Here is a 23,003-nt window from a genome sequence, read left to right on the forward strand (position 1 = left end):
AATCGAGGGAGGGTGTAGGAGTGGGTCTGGTAGATGTGCATATATATGTGGAGGCAAGGGGTGGAAGGAGGGGTAGGGCTCTTTGGGGAGGTGGGAATCAGAAAAGGTTTTATCATTGCCAATGTAAATGAGGATGCTATAGAATTAAAAAAAAATAAAATAAATGAATTAAAATATGCCAAAATAAAAAGTAGGAATCAGAGTCAAAATTCTTTGTTTAACTCTCTACCCCATTTTTTAATAGGGTTGTTTGGTTTTCTGGAGTCTAACTTCTTGAGTTCTTTATATATATTGGATATTAGCCCTCTATCTGATGTAGGATTGGTGAAGATCTTTTCCTAATTTGTTGGTTGCCGATTTGTCCTCTTGATGATGTCCTTTGCTTGAGTTGATTTTGTAACCTGCCACTTTGCTGAAGTTGTTTATCAGCTGTAGGAGCTCTCTAGTGGAGTTCTTTGGGTCACTTAGGTAGACGATCATGTCGTCTGCAAATAATGATAGTTTGACTTCCTCCTTTCCAATTTGTATCCCTTTGACCTCCTTATGTTGTCGAAGACCATTTTCTATATAGATACCAGGTGCCAAAGTTATATCAGGATCAGATAAACCTTCTAAATATTCACATAAATCCTTAAAGAAATTGAAGCAGTAAATAAAAGTCTGAACCAAAAATGCTCAGGACCAGGTGGGTTTAATTCAGAATTCTGTCAGACCTTCACTGAAGACCTAATAACAATACTCTTCAAAATGTTCCACAAAACTGAAACAGAAGGAACACTACCCAATTCCTCTGTCAAGTCATAATTATGCTTTTAACTAAACCACACAAAGATCCAAGAAAAAAAGAGAACTTTAGTCTAGTTTTCCATATAAACACCAATGCAAAAATACTCAAAAAATTCTTAAAAACCAAAACAAAGAAAAAAACACATTATCATTTCATTAGATACTGAAAAACCCTTTGACAAAATTCAGCATTCCTTCATGTTAAAAGTCTTGGAAAGATCAGGATTTTAAGGCCAATACCTAAACATAGTAAAAGCAATATACACCAAAGCAGTAGCCAATTTCAAACTAAATAGAAAGTAACTTGAACAAATCCCATTAAAATAGGGGACTAGTCTATGCTACCCACTCTCTCCCTATCCATTTAGTATAATGCTTGAAGTTCTAGCTATTGCAATTAGACAATAAAAGGATATCAAAGAGATACAAATTGGAAAGCAAGAAGTCAAAATACCACTATTTGCAATGATAAGCTAGTGTAACTAAGTGATGCCCAAAATTCCACCAGAGAACTCCTAATCCTCATAAACAGCTTCACCAAAATGGCAGGATGTAAAACTAACCAAACCAGTCAATCTCCTTCATTTACTCAAAGGATAAACAGACTGAGAAAGACATTACAGAAACAATACCCTTCACAATAGTCACAAATAATATAAAATACTTAGGTGTGACTCTAGCCAAGCAAGAAAACTCTGTTTGAGAAGAACTTGAAGTCTGTGAAGAAAGAAATAGTAGATGATCTCAGAAGAAGGAAAGACCTCCCATGCACATGAATTTGAAGGATTAGTATAGTAAAAATGGCCATCTTGCTGAAAGCAATGTACAGATTCAATGCAATCTCTATCAAAATTCCAAATCAATTCTTTGTTGAGTAACAAAGAGCAATTCTCACATTCATTTAGAATAACAAAAAACCCATGATAGCAAAAACTATTATCAACAATAAAGAACTTCTGTCAGAATCATCATTCTTGACATCAAATATGATTATAGAGCAATAGTGAAAAAAATGCATGGTATTGATACAGAGACAGGAAGGTAGATCAATGAAGTAGATTTGAAGAACTAGAAATGAACCCACACACCTATGGTCACTTCGTCTTTGACAAAGGGGCTAAAACCATGTAGTAGAAAAAAGACAGCATTTTCCTGAAATGGTGCTGGTTAAATTAGAGGTCAGCATGTAGAAGAATGCAAACCTACCCATTCTTAGCTCCTTGTGCAAAGCTCAAATCTAAATGGATCAAGGACCTCCACATAAAACCATATTTACTGAAACTAATAGAGGCAAAGTATCAAAGAACCTTGAACACATGGGCACAGGAGATAATTTCCTGAACAGAACATCAATGGCTTATGCTCTGAGATCAAGACTCAACAAATAGGACCTCATAAAACTCCAAAACTTCTGTAAAGCAAACGACACTGTCAATAGGACAAAACAGCAACCAACATCTTGGGAAAAGATCTTTACCAATCCTACATCTAATAGAGGGCTAATATTCAATATATACAAAGTATATATAATAGGAGTAGGTGGGTGGGTAGGGGAGCATCCTCATAGAAGCAAGTAGGAGGAGGGATGGGATAGGGAGTTTTCAGAGGGAAAAACCAGGAAAGAAGATAACATCAGAAATGTAAATAAAATAGCCAATAAAAATTATTATTAATAAAAAAGTAATGATAATGATAATAAAACTAAAATGATATGGTTTACTTTTGTTACCATTGTGAGAATGAGAGATGAGGCATTTTTGGCATATTGCAGTAAGGCAATTTCATCAGATTTTGATGTTTATCAGCCACTATTTAACAGCATTGTGGTGACTTATATATTGCTTGTCATATTACTCGTGGCAACAAAATTATCTGAGATAATATAGTGACTTCTATGTCTAGGTAATGGTGTTTGGGTTATTAATACATTCTGGAAGAAAGAGGGGGCAGAAAAATCAAAGATTTTAATGTGAGATTCCATCCATGATGCCCTCTGACCTTTGGCTTCTCATGGTCTTGGGCAAAGTGGCTACCCATACAAGAAGTGGAAGATTAATAAAATGTGGGGCTTCATAAGACCTCATTAATAAGGATTTTTATTAAAGTAATCACTCTACAGTTGTCCTCTAGTTGTATTAGTATATTCATGGAATCACCATATTGGACTTGAGTTAAATCCTTTTTTGGGTCTGTTATTGACACCCCAGCTGATGAAGACATGTTTGAAAAAATAAGCCAAATGGAGAATAAATACGTTTATCATGTGTTCACTCAAATGTCTGACTTTTAGAAAGAAAAGTAATAAATAGAAGGAAAAAACAGAATATTAGAGAGTAGCTCTGTGAGAAAATAAGTAGGGAAAAGTAATCATTGTGAAGATGTCATAATCTGATTATTGTATATGATTGATATACAACAATACATTTCTCACAAAATGAAAAAAACTCATGGGTTCATCATCTACCTCAAAATATATACAGCAATTATTTCTTGCTAAACAACAAAAATAACATTTAAAGGGTCGAGATGTTTTTTGGAATATCAATTTATTTCTGTTTCTTTCTAACAAAATATAATTATAAACTCAGTATTCACTTAACAACATTTTCTTCTTTTTAGTCACCAGCATTGCCATCTGTGCATGCTTTCTGCATATGCTGGCATCTACAATTTTCACGAAACCGCCAGACATTTTTCTACTGCAGCATATCTCTTTTCTTTTATTCTACCAAACACTTTAATTTTTTACATGATACCAACCCAATATTCTTGTTTTGTAGTTCTTAGTCAATAGATTAAGGCTTTGCCCTGCTGTAAGCTACTTTCTTGTTGTTGTTGTTTTTAGAGCAAAATATTTGTTCAGGCTGAAATATCTAAGGCTTCATTTCTATAGCCATAATTTCAAGAGCCCTTACAACAGCAATGGCAATTAATAAAGTTATTTGGAGCACCATCCTTAGTTTTTATGATATGAAGAATATCTGTTCTTCACCTTTCCCCAGGACCAAACATTTTGACCCTTAAAAAAGACAATTCCTAGAGAAAACTATTTTTATGTTTAAAGAGTGACATCATGATTCTTCTCATAGCAGTTCTCTCAACTCTCACATTCCTGAAACCTGGCATTGCAGGACAAAAAGCAAAATAGAAAGAGCAGAGACTGTGGTGCTACCAAGTACACAGAGGGTGCATTTTGGCCAGGATTGCGAGGAGGAGATGCCTCATTCACTTTAAGTTTACTGATAAGTGTGCTCACTATACCTACTTGCTGAAAAGGAATACTCATAGAATATTTAACTGATAATATTATGTTTGTAGAAAATAAAAAAAGCATAACACCCAAAGTACAGTTATGGAAGAATTGTACATTTCGTTCCTTAGTGGTTTTTTGCAGGTAATAGAGGACTCATCCAAATAACTTCCGATAGGACTTCTGTGATTTTCACAATGTTATTAAAGTGAGGCGATGTTCTTCTTAATGTATGCATTTATCATGTGGGGCACATGATTTTTTTCATATTTGTTAAAAACACAAAGCTATGTTTGAATTGTTTTTTATGTTTGAGTATTACCCCAATAAAACTGAAGAATGTACTATTCTGTAATTGATAGAGGCAGAATCAGAACAATCATGTCATTTGGTAACAACATCGTTTTTTGACTCACTTTGATTCTTATATAGAGTAGCTTTTTTTTTTCTTAATAATAAAGTGAAAACTATGCAAAATCTGTCTCCTTAAAACAATAAGAAAACACTGCACAATGAAGACCAAAGTAACATAAAATACTTGTTTAGTATACCTAAAATATAAATTATTCTAGTAGAGTTCTTGCTGCTACCAAAAACACAGGCCTTCCAGCAGTGAGGCTCACCAGCAAGAGGAACCACTACAATGTGTGTATGTAGTAGAGAGGTGGGAGAGAAAGAGAAGTAGGATGATTTGAGCATTATAAAGAGAAGTGGAGCTAGAGCTATAAAGATTGAGAGGATAACATAATATTAGAATTCCTGCTCTGTTACCTGAAGCTATTGTGAAATCCCAGCTGGTACTATCACTAAAGGTCATATTTTATGTCAATGTCTGTAGCTCATATTACTATTAAAGAACGTTTGGACTTTCCTGCTCTGAGTGCTGCCATGGATCATGCTGATACACAAGGGTTGTACAGAGCTATTTCTAGCCCCCAATTAGCTGTGGCTCTCTGGAGAGCTGGATACATTCCTCCCTTGTTGCAGCACTCATGAGAATGGGCCCTTCACCACACCTGAGACACACAATAGATCTGATAGTTGTGGGGTAAATATGGGAAAGTTGACACGTCCATATATCTGCCAGGGTATGGCATGGGCAAAGGAGAGGTTACATATTTCGTATTTATCTCTTGACACTTGCTGCATGCAGGAGAGCTATGCCAAATGTTACAAGAGCTACAGCAGATATAAGAGCAGCAAAATGAGCCTTGTTATTCACTGGCTGCAGCACTTGGGAGAGCAGGCCCTACCCTTCATTTGGCAGTACAGTAGAGCCTACCTTGGTAGTTATGGTTCAGTTAAGCAGGTCTTAGGTTATAACCGTAGAAGAGAGTTTTTTCTGCCAGTAATCTACAGTGATTTGGTATGGGACAGGGTGAATACTCCCCACTCCATTCCACCTTCCATCCACTGGAAGGATGGAAGAACTGGATTCAGATTCGTGAGAGCAGAAGTGGTCCTGCTCCTCTCCAGCTGTAGTGGTTGGGTTCTCAGAACTTAGACCTCATCTGAGAAGCACAGTCAACATGACCTTAAGGCAGGGGTGCAGATAAGTTGGCAATAATGGCCTGAGAGCAGGGGTGATGACCCTGTTCCTTGCCACCTGCACGAGTGGGTGAGCTAGAAGCAGCTATGCTTGAGTTCACCCTGGTCTTGAGAATGTAAGAGATATAGTGGGTTACACAATTCAGCTACAATCTAGAACTTTGTGTTGCCCCACACTTGCATCTCCCTCATCTATAAAGTGCTAAAACAGATCCAAAGCAGCAGGATCTTCATGAAACAGGAAAACAACAGGATTCCCATGAGGAGTAGCCATGAAGATCCAGTATTCACAGTATAGGCAAGCCAGATGACTCGAATGAGACCAATGAATGACTTAGTACAACTATCCTTTGCAAGTAAAGTTGTGGGCAATTAAAGGATTTAATTTGCGACAAACTGTCACATGTTAAAGCTTCCATGGTAATATGTTTTAAGTAGTATTTATTTATTTATTTATTTATTCATTTATTTTTTATCTTTTTTAGGGTTAGGTTTTAGGGGCAGAGTGCAAACACCAAAGGAAGGGGAGATGAGTGGAATTGGCTTGCATGTTGTTTAATTCACAAAGAATTAATTTGACTGTCATTAAACAAACATGCTAATAAAAACAATAAAAGTCACTTAGGAATTCAGCCTTTTGTTAATAGAATAGATATTAATATTATTCTTACAGAATAATATATTCTGTAATATTTAAGTGAAAATATATTAACACTTAAAAACTAGTTCAAATTCTTTCTTATAATTACAAGGTCTACTTAATTTCTTAATTCTTCTGAATGAGCTTATAGCCTGAAATGACATTTTTTGATTTTGCTACTGAACTTGGAAACAGCTTCAGCACATTTTAGGAATAAATATAATCATAGGTTCAAATGGGGGATAAATAATATGTCATCAACATACCAATAATACCTGGTCTTTTAATGTGTTTAAAAAAATCTTGTCAGAAAAAAAATCTCCTCTACATAAACAAAAGTACTGGGGAGCAATAAACGTATGGAACCAAGTATGTGCATATACTATTTCAATGGCATTTTATGCTGAAAATCTCCAAATACATTTGAAATAAACTGCAGAAAGAAACCAAACTGAGCATGTTTCAGTTCTACTCCTGCAGTTATTATGATATGAGGTTTATATTCTGTGTATTTATTTTAAACAGTTCATACTTTCAAATTTTATTTGACATATTTAAGAATATTATGGCATTGGTTCATCCAGCCTTTCAGATTGTTGCAGTCAGGACTTCAGTAAACCCCTGAACTTTCCTAGTACATAGAGACTAAACAATAAATGATGCCAACTGACATTCTTTTTACTTAACCATTTTTCCAATTTCCTTCTGGGCCCCAAACAGGAATTCTTTGCCACAATTCAGCAGGATGCAATTATGAGAAGAATGTCTCCCCAAACCTTAAATCGTGTTGGATATCATTTGCTCAATTTATGTATTCTAGCTATATTGTCATTTTGTAGGGGATGATTTACAAGTTGTTGTGGTATTTACAGGGATGAAACTAAATAGGAAGTTGGATTCTGCTTTTACTTCCTTCCTTCCTTCCTTCTTTCCTTCCTTCCTTCCTTCCTTCCTTCCTTCCTTCCTTCCTTCCTTCCTTCCTTTCTTTCTTTCTTTCTTTCTTTCTTTCTTTCTTTCTTTCTTTCTTTCTTTCTTTCTTTCTTTCTTTCTTTCTTTCTTTCTTTCTTTCTTTCTTTCTTTCTTTCTTCATCTTCCTTTCCTTCCTTCCTTGTTTCCTTTCTTCCTTTCTTCTTCCTTCCTTCCTTCCTTCTTTCTTTCTTTCTATCTATCTTTCTTAGGTTACAGATGAAGATAAGAAGACAAGTGAGCAATATGAAATATTATCAGAAACTATATGAGTAGGGGTCAATTATAGAATCTACTCTTAATCCAAAAAATATAGGTATAATCTTACACTGATAGAGATCTTTCTATTTTGATGTGAAATTCATATTATATTTTGTTACATTGGTACAAAAATTTTGTAGGTTGACAAAGGTTTGAGGTTCTCATTGGTATAAATATTTATATATTGTATAAGTATATACAAATTGTATTTATTGTATATTTTTATATGTAAAATTTAAGACAAACTTTGTTTTGATATAGTATCTATTGGTACAACTCTTATATAAATATTATGACTATGATTGATTTTAAAATGTAAGGTTTAGTCCCAGTTCTTTTAAATGAGAGAATTTGATAAGATAATAGGAATTAATAAGATGATTAAATAATGCAAGTCAATAATGAGTCAATCATACTCAAGGGCATAAGAAATACTAGTTTAGCTAATTACAATAATTTTCATGTTTTTTAATGGTAAGTAGCTAATAATAAACAATTCTTGACTAGTCAGATATACTGTAAGTAGGTTGTCTTCAAAAATTTCAGAGACTCACAGAATATTGAATTGAAATATAGTTAAATTAACTTAAGATCTGCAAAAGTTAATATCTGTAGATACTTTTACAATTATCTTTTTAACAATGACTTAGATAAATCCTTTTACTACATGGTTATTATTAAATAAGCATGAGTTATTTATGGTAATATGAAATTTTAAATAAATGAATCGAGCTTGAAATATTAGCAACAGTACCATGATCACAACATTCAACGTGTTTATAGTAAGATTATATAAGAATGATATATTTAACAAGTTTAAGTAACCATTAAATTTCTTAGATTTTTATAAAATATTCAAATGGATAATGAGTGCAGTGAAAATTGAATCACATGTTTTATATTCTCAATATTAGGTTCTCAGTATACTGAGGAAAGTGACTCATGATTTTATGCAATATAGCACACTTCTTTCTCAGGAAAAAAGAAATAAAAACAATGATTCCAAAAGAGATAAAAAAGGACTGAAAATTTTGCGTTATTTTATTTGATTCTTGTTTTTAAATTTGAAAGCTTTAGGGTTTTCATTTATTTTAGTGTACAAAACAAGAGATGGGAAGGTGATGGAACAATTAAATCACAAGTACCATTATAGTGAGTGTTTATGTGAAATCCCCAACTAGTGTTATAGTTTCTAAGTGAGACAGTCTTCACTGAGCACCATCTGAAAGCAGAATGAATACCAATCTAGACACTGATGGAGCATGTATAGTGTAAGAAATCACCTGTTGACAGCTTATCCAGAGTGATTCTTGGAAGGCACAATTTTAGGCAACTGATAGAATATAATGAAGTGGCAGCTTGTTTCATAGGATAATGCTTGAGTTTTTTTTTTTTTTTTTTTTTTGAACTCTAACATGAACTCAATGTGGGATATATAAAGATTCCAAGAAAAAAGTTTTCTGCTTTGTTTTTATTCCTTATCATTTTATAAATAGATATAATATCTGCTAACATTCACACTCTCATCCAGACATTTTATCTCTTCCCCATTCCTTGTACTGAAGAAGTCCTCACTTCATTTAATGTCTTTTTGCTCTATGAACCAGTGGGATAATTCATGGCCTCTTTCTGAGCATGCATGTGGAACTTTACACTGGAACATGGAACAGTGGGTACCGAAGTATTGATAATGACAATCTTTCTCCTTTCAGCTCTCAACTGTTAATAGGTTTCATGGGAGATTTCAGCCCTCATAAGACCTTCCCTAGTTTGTGAATATTTAGAGGTTGAATCTTTGTGCAAGCAACAGAAGATGCTGAGATCATTAATTCCATTTTCTTTTCATGCTCAGAAGAGAGAATCCCATGGCCTTCTTCTTCATCTATTGTCTCTTACATTCTTTCCATCACCACTTTCACAGTGTTTACTGAACCTTGTAAGCATGTTATGAATACACCCTTTTATGGTTGAAGAGTCAACAGTAACTTGTTCTGAACACTTATTCAGGCAGGACTTGATCTTTACATTAACTGTCCATATCTAATAAATATTGTAGTCAACTTTTACCTAATTTTTACATTGAAACCTTCATATATTTGTATGAACTTTTGTCAAAATAATATTTACATGTAATGTGATTGTTGAGCCAAAAATATCATTGTTCTCAAACATTTAATTTTCCAGAAAAATATCAAAATTATATCCAAACCATCTTTATAATACATTCTGAACTAATCAAAGTTATCTCTGTATGCTATCTCATTTAAGAGCAATTTATTCATTTCATTTATTGTAGTAATTATTTTCTATAACCCAATATAAATTACATGTAATTGGATATTGGAAATATGAAATTTCCCTGTTTTTCTGTAACTCACTTAACTAGTATTTCATGAATGTTTATTTTAAGCACTTTTTCATTTGCAACTGTATTTTCTTCTGTAAATATATAACTTCATGAAATGGCTTATATATTTGAGGAAACCTGATTCCATTTTCCAATACCGTGGACATTCATGTTTGAGTGAAGTATAATGTGTCTTTGATTCCCTTTGATGCTATGTCTGCATTCTCTATTGATTCAGTTTTACAAACAATACTAAGTGAAATGTGGTTATGCTCCCCATTTGTAAATATTTATGTAACGTCCTAATTGGAATGTATTTTCAACATATCATTAGCAATATAGTCTCCTGTTGTGTACTGTGGTAGCTTGAATATGTTTGGTCCAATGGAAGTGGCGCTATTCTATGATATGGACCTTGCTGGAGCAGCTGTGGCCTTGTTGGAGAAAGTGTGTCAGTGAGGCATGGGTTTTGAGGACCTCTGCTCAAGCTCTGCCCAGAGTAGAGGAGACCCTTTTCCCATCTAACAGTGGATGACAGACTTCTTCTTGCTACCTTTGAATCAAAATATAGAGTTCTTTGCTCATTCAGCCCCATGGTTGTCTGCATGCTGCCATGCTTCTCACAATGGTGATGATAGATTGACCTTCGGACACTGTAAATAATCCTCAATGAATTTTTTTTTTTTATAAAAAATGCCTTGTATTGCTGGAGAGATAGCTTTACAATTAAAAGCACTGCCTATTCTTGCAGAGTTTCTGAGTTCAATTCTCAACAACCACACACTGGCTTGCAACCATCTGTAAAGGGATATGATGTTCTCTTCTTGTGTCTGAAGACAGCTACAATGTACTCATATACATAAAATAAATCATTTCTTTAAAAAAATAAGCCAAACATCCGACTTAGTGCACTGACCTCAATGGAGAAGTTAAGGCAAGGACTGAAGGAGCTGAATGATTTGCAACCTCATATGTAGAACAATAGTATCAACCAGCCAGACCCCCCAAAGCTCCCAGGCAATAAACTATCAACCAAAGAGTAGATGTGGGGGGACACATGGCTCCAGCTGTATCAAAGGATTGCCTTATTGGTCATCACTGGGAGGGGAGTGCCTTGGTCCTGTGGAGGCTTGACAACCCAGGGTAGAGATATGCTAGGTTGTTTAGATTTAGGCAGGAGTGGGTGGGCAGGTTGGGGAGAATCCTCATAAAGGTAGTGGGAGGGGAGGGGGAGAGAGGGCTTTTAGAGGGGAAACTGAGAAGGGGAATAACATTTGAAATGTCAATAAATAAAATAACCAATTAAATAAAAGAGGAAAAATTTTCTTCAAATGCATTAATTTTATCTTTTCCCCTAATATATAGTTTAACATATATAATTTATTTCATATATTATAATATTAATATTATAATTATATAATTATCATATATGAATATCTATTTTACAGAATTACCAAAAAAAGGGTTGCTTTGTTCATCTTTAGTCATCATGTCCCTTCACAGCGAAGGAAACTCTAACTAAAGCATGTATATTTGTTACAATCAATAATAGCATTTATATTTTGAATAATACATTTGTTGTCCTGTGTTTTTTTGAAGCCTGGTATGCTGATTTCAACTTAAACTTGTGATAATACCCTCAATTATATTCTTGAAGCATGAATTGTGGTCTATACAAAGTAGATTTCGTAACTCAGTTATTTCCATCTCCCTTAAGAAAAATAAAACTACCCTATTATTACTATCATTGAATCACTACTCATGTGGAAGAAAAACTAATTCCTATTTTACTACCATATTTTTTTTATTCTGTCTCCATTATTACAAGAATAATGCAATCTAAAGTTTTCATGTCTAAAATTTAGGTAACATAACATTTCCCTCAGGGGTGAGTTTCTTTCCTCTAGAATCCTTTTCCAAAGTGTCCTCTACAACACAAACAGAAAGAACATTTCATAATGTCATTTAAAACATATTTCTAACCTCATTTAAAGTTCAAATGTCAGTGTTTTTTTTATAATGTAAGCCCCAATTCTGTTTATGACTTAGAAAAGCTATGTGATAAGCTACCAGATACTTTCTTAGGACTACTACTACTACTACTACTACTACTACTACTACTACTAAAACCACTGCCACTACCATTACAATTGTTTCAAACAAAATTATTTCATTGTAGTCAAGGTTATCCTAGAACACTTAATATATCCCACGGTGGCAAATGCCTTACCTCAGATTTCCAGAGGCTATAATTATAGGTGCAAGCCACAGCACTAAGCTTTTTTTCTTCTTTCACCTCAGTAAATTTGCTCTTGAGAATCCTGTCATCATGCATTGGTCTCTTCTTCCACACTAGTCATTGCACTTGCTACCAATGCTTATGGGGAAAACAAACCCTCTCCTCTTCCATGCACCCATAAGAGCTCTGATGTACTTCTTTGAGAGTCAGCCCTCAGATGTCAGTTTCCTAAATATGCCTCACATCACAGGAATGCTCAAAGCTCTAATAACCTCTGTATGATCACCAGGCCAGCTGACTTGTTCAGTGAATTTCACTGAGAAGTTCATACTTTTCAGGTGATTAGATGGTTGTTCACTTAAACTTATGAAATTATGGCCAATGGACAGTTCATTTAGGAAAGAATTATAAGCTAGGTAAAAGTTTCTGATAAATGTCATACAGACAAATAATCTATAATTTCTAAATAGATGAGTCTAAATAAGGAAGTGGTACAAACTGCAACTCAGACAACAGGAAGATTGATCCAATGGCAAAACCTTCTTGTCAAAGTCTCCAAAATTTAAATGTCAACTTCATTCAAATGTAACAACTAAAAGTAGGAATGATAATGGGCTCCCCTGCTCACACTTAGCCATCCAGGAAAGTGTTTCCAGGAAGTTATCATCAATACACTAGACTGGTACCATAACTGTCATCTAAGAGTATTGGTTATATCTTGAGCACATGTTAGGCTAACTTGCAAGACTCAACCATGTGGAACTGGTTTTACAGTCAGCAAATATTCTATGTTTAAGGGAATATAGAAGCTGCCATCAAAGTTCCTACAGGCTGCTGAAGCTAGAGTGTGTGTGGAAGGTTAAGATTCCCCAGAATAGACCCTTGATTGGTCATTGTAAATAATTAGGAATTGAATGCAAAGTTGCAGTGGGAACATTAGATTTTGGTGATTCCAGGACTCTGGAATATCTAAAAAAGAAAGCTGTCAGTGTAGAGATGGTCCAGCTTCAATAATTATGACAGTGAGGCGGTGGCAGCAGTAGACTGGTGGAGAAACCTAAGGCTATTGAAGTCTATATAATACCATTATAAGTCCCAACTATCAGATATTGAACTGAAGCATTTGATGTTTCTTTAATGTTTTAGTTTTGCTTCAAACATTTTTCTTTTTGTGCTATTTACTATCATCCCATTCACCTTTGCAGTGCAAATACTTATACTCTGCCATTGTGTATTTAGAGTTTGTAATTATATTTTGATTTTATAAAGGCTCACAGTTCCTGGGTCAATTTAAGTTTCAAATGAAATTTGAAGAGAAGACTTTTGAAGAATAATGGTGGTCTTAAAACATTATGAACCTTAAAAGACAAAGCAAATTTTGAATATTGAAATAAATATAAATATGTACGTTTATATACCATGTGATGTGGTATTATGTAAACATTGTACCTTTGGATATCAAGTTGACAAAGAATGAAACTATCATAGTTTACAGTAATTTTTTAACTACATGTGATATAAAATGACATTAGAAAGAAACTTTTTGGCATATTTATGATGGTCTTTCAAATACGAGTGAATGACGTTGGAAGTACACTTTGAGAATAATGGTGCCATTCTGTTGAATATGGTCCGTAACTGAATAAAGGGGTTAGGGTGAGCAGAGCATCTACATTGTCTTGGCAAGTGTCTTCATAATTTTAGGTTGAGTGTAGCAATTACTGCAGACCATACGTCTTTCTTTCCATGCCATGTGCATGATTCCTATGCTAAATCAAGAGCCAAATAATATGTATTCAGTTTAATATGATCCTGGGGAAAGTATGAGTCAATTTATCCATGAATTTTCTATTTTCTGGGGAATTATTAGTCCTTCCTACAGAAAATACCAATTATCTTAAGACTAATTATCTTAAGAGAAAAGTAAATAATAAGAAAAGCTATTAGGAAAGGTTTTCCTTTGGGGAGTATTAAGGTTGTATGTAGCTAAAGGACTTAAAAAGTTCTATTACAGAATTACAGATTACATGGAGTTTCAAAGGAAATCTAAACGTTATTTAAAACATGGTAAATGATTTTCTTATTTGTATATATTTTATTCTATATTAAGAAATGGGTAAGTTTAGGACCTATGCTTGAGTTTTGTCAGAGGCCAAAATTGTAACTACAGTTCATAATTACAGTTTGTAAACTTTTATGTAATCCTTCAATATTCTGAATGTTAATGTTTATGAAGTTTTTTTCCTTCTTAACCGTATCTGTTGGAAATACTTTCTATACATGTCTGACGACTAATCCATGTATCAGTAATTTGATAATTATGAATTAATTTAACATTGTATTCATTTTCAATAAGGAGCAAATCATTACCTAAATGTGGTAACTAGTAATGTACTTACATTTCAAGTTTGAATAAGCAGGATATCAGCATATGTTGGATCTAACTAACAAATGATTATAATGTTATATGTTAAACAGAAATATGAAAGTACAATTGGATGATATATTTTGATATGGTGGTCTCCCAAGATTCTTTTACAAAGAAAACACAAGGAAATTTTGACATGTCCATACAACAAACGACTGTGCGACACAAAATGTTTCCTAATTTCTTATTTTAGTTTCTTGTATATTTGTCCTTTTTATGCAGTTATGTTTGTATACACTTCATGTGCCTGGTACCCATAAAAGCCAGAAATAGGCATTATATCCCTTGGAATGGGAATCCAAGATGATTGTAAGCCCTCATGTAGCCTTTGGAAAATGAACTCACATTGTCTCCAAGAGCAGCAAGTGCTTCATCTTCTAAGCTAAGACTCCTGCCACTCACCTATTTTTTTCACTTTTGTTTTTATAAAACCTTTTCTTGAGAATATGATTTAACTACACTATTTTTCCTTTTTGATTCATAAGGTTAACATCAAGCCCATATACCAGTCCTATCTCTGTCAAATACAGTACCTCCTTTCTGTTGTTGTTTTGGTTTAGTAAGATATTACATACATGTATGTGAATAAATGTACATGTATACACATGTAGAGTGAATCTTTTATAAGCAACACCTATTGATAAAACAGCATATGGCTAATTAGCTGAGACAGAAAATAGGAGGTGGTCACTGGCAGAAAGACAGAGGATTGGTGAGCCAATAAAAGGAGATGCAAGAAGATTTGAGATAAGTTCAAAGGATATGCTGCAAAAGACCTTGAGGGAGAATATAAGGAAGAAGGCTAGAACTGAGGGAGATGTATCTAACTAAGCAGCAGACACAGAGTAGTTAGAATGGGTTAAATAATTTATGAGTTAGTCAGGGAATGAGCCAAAGCTCATGGCCTAGGTATTTAATACTAAATAATTAGTCATAAAGTTTTTATGCTAGAAACAGGATCTAGAAAGAGAAACAGATTTAATATTTTTACTTACACACACACACACACATAAATGCATACACACACACACAAACACACACACACACACACACACACACACACAAATGCTTTTGAATGGGAAAGTCCACATCTCCCATTTCCAAGAAGGACCCAACTTTCATCTCTTAGCAAACTCATTGAATAACTTCAATATTTCATGATTTTATATATTTAAGATGATATAAATGTTAAACAAAAATATATGCTTATTTTGCCTTGTTTGCAATCGTGATGATAGAGATACTTATTTGTCTATGTTTAATAATAAAATATAACTATATCTGAGAGTTTACAATTACAACACATGCCTATTTTACATTTAAATTTAATGTGATAGTATTATTTTCTTAAGCAAGGGAATTTAAATTGTTTTGTATGGAAATCTTATGGCACATATTTTAGAAAGATTCAGCAAATTACAAGTGGTTAGTCAACCCAGAATCAAATAAAAATCAACTGTAAAAGTCAGAGAAGGAATTTGATAAATATAAACATATAACTATGTGTCTGAAAGTAGGAAGAAATACATTATGAGAAAAAAGGTTAAAAGGTATTGATCTCTATTGATTCTACCGATCCATGAGCATGGGAGGTTTTCCCATTTTTTGAGGTCTTCTTCCATTTCCTTCTTCAGAGTCTTGAAGTTCTTGCCATACAGATCTTTCGCATGTTTGGTAAGAGTCACCCCAAGATACTTTATACTGTTTGTGGCTATTGTGAAGGGGGTCATTTCCCTAATTTCTTTCTCAGCCTGTTTATCCTTTGAGTATAGGAAGGCCACTGATTTGCTTGAGTTGATTTTGTAACCTGCCACTTTGCTGAAGTTGTTTATCAGCTGTAGGAGCTCTCTAGTGGAGTTCTTTGGGTCACTTAGGTAGACGATCATGTCGTCTGCAAATAATGATAGTTTGACTTCCTCCTTTCCAATTTGTATCCCTTTGACCTCCTTATGTTGTCGAATTGCCCGAGCTAGTACCTCAAGTACAATATTGAAAAGATAAGGAGAAAGGGGGCAGCCTTGTCTGGTCCCTGATTTCAGTGGGATTGCTTCAAGTTTCTCTCCATTTAGTTTGATGCTGGCTACCGGTTTGCTGTATATTGCTTTTACTATGTTTAGGTATGGGCCTTGAATTCCTGTTCTCTCCAAGACTTTAAGCATGAAAGGATGCTGAATTTTGTCAAATGCTTTTTCAGCATCCAATGAAATGACCATGTGGTTTTGTTCTTTGAGTTTGTTTATGTAGTGGATTGTATTGATGGATTTCCGTATATTGAACCAACCCTGCATTCCCGGGATAAAGCCTACTTGATCATGGTGGATGATCGTTTTGATGTGTTCTTGGATTCGGTTGGCAAGAATTTTGTTGAGTATTTTTGCATCGATGTTCATAAGGGAAATTGGTCTGAAGTTCTCTTTCTTTGTTGGATCTTTGTGTGGCTTTGGTATCAGCGTAATTGTGGCTTCGTAGAAGGAATTGGGTAGTGTTCCTTCTGTTTCTATTTTGTGGAATAGTTTGAAGAGTATTGGTGTTAACTCTTCTTTGAAGGTCTGGTAGAATTCTGCACTGAAACCATCTGGTCCTGTGCTTTTTTTGGTTGGAAGACTTTCTATGACTCCTTCTATTTCTTTAGGCTTTATGGGACTGTTTAGATGGTCTAGTTGGTCCTGATTTAATTTTGGTATTTGGTATCTGTCAAGGAAATTGTCCATTTCCTCCAGATTCTCCAGTTGTGTTGAGTACAGGCTCTTGTAGTAGGATCTGATGATTTTTTGGATTTCCTCAGTTTCCGTTGTTATGTCTCCCTTTTCATTTCTAAGTTTGTTAATTTGGATACTTTCTCTGTGCCCTTTGGTCAGTCTGGCTAAGGGTTTATCTATCTTGTTGATTTTCTCAAAGAACCAGCTCCTAGTTTTGTTGATTTTTTGTATGGTTCTCTAATGGCCATTTTGCCTAAAGCACTATACAGATTCAATGCAATACCCATCAAAATCCCAACTCAATTCTTCACAGAGTTAGAAAGAGCAATTATCAAATTCATCTGGAACAACAAAAAACCCAGGATAGCTAAAACTATTCTCAGCAACAAAAGAAAATCTGGGGGAATCAGTATCCCTGACCTCAAGCAATACTACAGAGCAATAGTGTTAAAAACTGCATGGTATTGGTACAGTGACAGGCAGGAGGACCAATGGAACAGGATTGAAGATCCAGAAATGAACCCACACACCTATGGCCACTTGATCCTCGACAAAGAGGCTGAAAACATCCAATGGAAAAAAGATAGCCTTTTCAACAAATGGTGCTGGTTCAACTGGAGGTCAGCATGCAGAAGAATGCGAATTGATCCATCCTTGTCTCCTTGTACTAAGCTCAAATCCAAATGGATCAAGGACCTCCACATAAAGCCAGACACTCTGAAGCTAATAGAAAAGAAACTGGGGAAGACCCTTGAGGACATCGGTACAGGGAGAAAGTTTCTGAACAGAACACCAATAGCGTATGCTCTAAGAGCAAGAATTGACAAATGGGACCTCATAAGGTTACAGAGTTTCTGTAAGGCAAAGGACACCATCAAGAGGACAGATCGGCAACCAACAAATTGGGAAAAGATCTTCACCAATCCTACATCAGATAGAGGGCTAATATCCAATATATATAAAGAACTCAAGAAGTTAGACTCCAGAAAACCGAACAACCCTATTAAAAAATGGGGTACAGAGTTAAACAAAGAATTCTCACCTGAAGAACTTCGGATGGCGGAGAAGCATCTTAAAAAATGCTCCACTTCATTAGTCATTAGGGAAATGCAAATCAAAACAACCCTAAGATTTCATCTTACACCAGTCAGAATGGCTAAGATTAAAAATTCAGGAGACAGCAGGTGTTGGAGAGGGTGCGGAGAAAGAGGAACACTCCTCCACTGCTGGTGGGGTTGCAAATTGGTACAACCACTCTGGAAAGCAGTCTGGCGGTTCCTCCGAAAACTGGGCACCTCACTTCCAGAAGATCCTGCTATACCACTCCTGGGCATATACCCAGAGGATTCCCCACCATGTAATAAGGATACATGCTCTACTATGTTCATAGCAGCCCTATTTATAATTGCCAGATGCTGGAAAGAACCCAGGTATCCCTCAACAGAAGAGTGGATACAAAAAATGTGGTATATCTACACAATGGAGTACTATTCAGCCATTAGAAACAATGAATTCATGAAATTCTTAGGCAAATGGATGGAGCTAGAGAACATCATACTAAGTGAGGTAACCCAGACTCAAAAGGTGAATCATGGTATGCACTCACTAATAAGTGGTTATTAACCTAGAAAACTGGAATACCCAAAACATAATCCACACATCAAATGAGATACAAGAAGAAAGCAGGAGTGGTCCCTGGTTCTGGAAAGACTCAGTGAAACAGTATTTGGCAAAACCAGAACGGGGAACTGGGAAGGGGTGGGAGGGAGGACAGGGGAAGAGAAGGGGGCTTACGGGACTTTCGGGGAGTGGGGGGGGGCTAGAAAAGGGGAAATCATTTGAAATGTAAATAAATTATATCAAATAAAAATTAAAAAAAAAAAAAAAAAGGTATTGATCTCATCCATTTATGGTCAAACTGTGACATTGTTGACTGTTATCTCTGTTCTGAGCATAATGAATCCTATCAGTAAAATTAAATTGCTAAGGGTGAATAGTGGTAAATCTAGAGAAAATTGTTTCTGCTAGGAAGTGGAATAATCTTTTGCAATGCAAGGTGTTTAATATTTTAGATATTAATCTGGAAGGAGACAAATTGATACCTAGGAAATGATCACTCTGTGAGAGCCACAGTCTCATCACTGAGAAATATATGTGGGAAAGAAAAGCTTTTGTCCAAGCAAGATTGAGCCAACAAAAGAAGGACCCAAGTTCCACTCAAAGGGTCCAGAAAACATCATATAATATCACAGATAGAAATATTTTGAAAACATTACAGGTACAAGAAAGACATTTATTAACATTAGGCAAATTTCTGTTAAATGGTTAGTGTGGCCATACAAAACATATCAGGGCTCTGAACCAATGTTAAGACAAAGGAAATAAAATAGTGCATGGAGAGACTTGAAGGTTTTATTTTGCTGTTTGTTGCCCACTGAGCAACTGCAATTTCAAGGAAAGAGTCAATTCTATTAAGAAAAGGATGATGTATAATTAATAATTTTTCTAAAAATTTATAGTAATACATGGTACAATGGTTATAAATGGTAAATTAGTACAACTTGGATATCTAGTAAAAGTGACAACTAATAGAAAGATAAAATGGGGGATGTAACAATGTTTTAGTATCTAGGTCATGTCCTGGGTTCATTTCCACTGAGCATTTCTGTATATCAGTCTGTAAATTTTTGCTTACTTCTCATACCTGACAGGCTGTGGAAGACTCTATCGTCCTCAATGACACTAGAATAACAGGGTTCTTCTTTATGGGATTCTCAGATGTTCCTGAGCTACAGACTGTATGTGGGCTGTTCTTCCTGGTAATGTACCTAGCAGTCATAATGAATAACCTCCTCCTCATCACCCTCATCACCCTGGACTTGAAACTCCAAACACCCATGTACTTTTTCCTGAAGAATTTGTCCCTGTTGGATCTCTTCTTTATTTCTGTTCCAATCCCAAATTTCTTTATCAATAGCATAACTCACAATAATTCAATTTCTATTCTTGGTTGTGCCCTCCAAGTATTTTTAATGGCTTCGTTTGCATCTGGGGAAGTATTTGTCCTAACAGCAATGTCATATGATCGATATATTGCAATCTGCTCTCCCCTTCACTATGAGGTCATCATGAGCAGTGGTAACTGTGTGCTGATGGTGGGTGTTTCCTGGGCTATTGGGGTACTCTTAGGAGCTTTTTACACAGCTGGCATATTTTCCAAGCCTTTCTGTGGCTCCATAGTGATCCCACAGTTTTTCTGTGATATTCCCTCATTGTTAAGGATTTCCTGCTCTCACAGACTTGTGGTAATTTATGCAAGTTTTGGTATTGGTCTTTGTCTGGGCATGGTTTGTGTCATCTGTATTGTGCTCTCTTACTTTCACATTTTCTCTACTGTGCTGAAGATTCCTACCAATAAAGGTCAGTCCAAAGCATTTGCCACCTGCCTCCCTCACCTCACTGTTTTCAGTATTTTCCTTGCTACTGCTTGCTTTGTCTATCTGAAGTCACCCTCAAATACAGCATCAATTACAGATAGACTATTTTCTGTGCTATATACTGTGTTGCCTCCTGCACTTAATCCTGTGATTTACAGCCTGAGAAATACTGATGTCAAGTGTGCTTTGAGGAATTTGCAACAAAATCTCTGTTCAAGGGGTTCACTTCACTTAACAGTTCAAAGCATCGGTCCATGATATTTGCCTCACATTTTACAAGTAAATTCATAATTATTGACTCACAAGAAAAATGTATATTCTCATTTTTGACTTGTGAAATTAAAAATACTCAGATTAAGACTAATATGATCAAAGATCAAAAAATTATATCAGACGAACCTATAGAGTTACAATAAAAGTTTCTGTTCTTTATGATAATGCCTTTTTCATTTGGGGAGTATACCTTTCTAAAAGGATTGTTGATTTTCTTTTCATGGTAAGATTGAATGAATAGCTGGTGATTTGACAACTTCTTATCTACTTCCTTTACCAACAAAACAACATAGCAATTATTAGCATTTTGTTTAGGTCCTGCCCTACAGTTACCTGCCAATAGCAAGGTTTTCCTGACTCACTATAAATGGGGCTGCTAGGCCCTCCTGTCTCTCTTTCTTGCCTTAATGCTCTTGTTTTGTCCTCTTGTCCTGACTCCCATCTCTCCCATTTTCCCCTCCCCCTCTCTACTTGTGCTCTACTCCTATGCACGCTCTCTCTCTCTCTCTCTCTCTCTCTCTCTCTCAAACACACACACACACACACACACACACACACACACACACTTTCTCTCCTACCTCTCAAATTCCAATTCCCCTCTCTATATCCTGAATAAACTTATATTATATAATAAACTGTCAGTCCTCTGGCTGGATCCTCAGGGGGAAGAGACAGATGCCTTAGCATGGGCCTCAGAGAAAGATTGTTCCTCCCACACACCTGACCTTACATCCACCAAACATATTCCTTCTCTCTATTTGTATAAAGCCCAATAACAATAACAACAAAATTTTTGAGATGGAGGAAGCATGTGAACAATCAAGGTTAGTTTACATATAATTTCTATGCTAATTTTTCTAATAACTAGAAAGAATAGATGAATAGAAACACACTAGTTATAGATTATATAGGCTCAGTTCTTGAAGTATCAAATTCTTGAGGCAGACAAACCTGGAAGAAGATCATATAAGCCAAATTCTCAATGACAAATAGTGGCCACCCAGGTAGAGACTATTATTAGAGAGAAACTGGAGAGTTGAAAATTTGTGTGTTCCTATTTCTGCACTTTCTCTTGAATAGCAACTTTACGTACACATGAGAGACAACAAATTTACAAGTCTAAGTAATGAGTCTAAATAACCTTACAAATCCTAAAGAGTTTTAAAAACACAAAGACCTTTTGCATATTACCACATTAATAAAAAAATACTGGAGAAAGGAGAGTCTGTGACTATCCAAGGAGCCTGCAAGGAGCTCTCTGACCTGTGAAGCAATCTGACCTTCACACATTGAGCAGTGGACTTGCAGTTATTTTATCACCTGAGCTAAAGTTGCAGAGCTGCATCAGTGGGATGCTGGCCTAATGCTATTGAAATGCACATGATCCCATGATGAATCTCAAATGCTAGACAAAAAGCTAAATCTTTTGAACATTCCCTGCTGGATTTGACTTAATCTTTCTTTGTTCAATCATTATTCTGTTTGTAGAATGGAAAGGTTTGTTGGATGCCACTGAACATATGAAGTACATTGTTTTGTTTGTTTGGGGTTTTTTTGATTTTTTTTTTTGTTGTTGTTTTTTGCTTGGTTTTTTAAAGGCCAAACACACTCTTGCTTTTCATTGTAGGAACTTAAAAACTATTTCTTTCATTTTAAATTATGTCATTGAGATATTTGAGATGGTGAGTACATAAGACATCAAAAGACAAAACAGTTAATTGGGGCAGAAATGATGGTTAATTCTGGATAACCTAATGTGAGTACTAGAAAAAAAAAACTCTATTCTCATTAAGATCCATACCTGCTCTTACAAACTGACTCATCTCTGCATGGAATTGGGGACATTTAGCAATGTGGTTAGTAGAAATTTTAGGACTAGAGATTTTTATAGATGAAGTAATCACATTTGTGTAATGTTATGTTTAAAAGTAATTCATTTCAGGATCAAGTTGAAGAGAATAATATAAGATGGCTATGGTTTGCTCTAAATTTCATGAATTATAGAATCAACTAAGAGAAAATAATGTTTTAGTATAGATATGCCTTTGAGGGCATTTCTAGAAAAGATTATCCTTGATAGGAAGATGTACCCTGGCTGAGGTTAAAGCTATTGTCTGGTTTTCAACTTG

At 35.1% G+C, this 23,003-nt stretch overlaps 1 protein-coding gene across 1 annotated transcript; it reads left to right on the forward strand.

Moving 5' to 3' along the window:
• The first annotated feature begins 13,616 nt into the window (after window positions 1-13,616).
• LOC127686306 (olfactory receptor 14A2-like) lies at window positions 13,617-20,859 on the forward strand. Its single transcript, XM_052184433.1, has 2 exons — window positions 13,617-13,667; window positions 19,876-20,859. The coding sequence occupies exons 1-2, from the start codon at window positions 13,617-13,619 to the stop codon at window positions 20,857-20,859; spliced, it is 1,035 nt and encodes a 344-aa protein (XP_052040393.1).
• The last annotated feature ends 2,144 nt before the right edge of the window (window positions 20,860-23,003 follow it).

The sequence above is a fragment of the Apodemus sylvaticus genome, chromosome 1 (assembly GCF_947179515.1).
Source record: "Apodemus sylvaticus chromosome 1, mApoSyl1.1, whole genome shotgun sequence".
In the NCBI taxonomy this organism is placed as follows: Eukaryota; Metazoa; Chordata; class Mammalia; order Rodentia; family Muridae; genus Apodemus; species Apodemus sylvaticus.

Coding starts and splice junctions, on each gene's coding strand:
- LOC127686306 (XM_052184433.1), top strand. CDS start 13,617: ATGACGTTGGAAGTACACTTTGAGAATAATGGTGCCATTCTGTTGAAT. Junction 13,668..19,875: donor GTGCCATTCTGTTGAATATG/GTCCGTAACTGA, acceptor CATACCTGACAG/GCTGTGGAAGACTCTATCGT.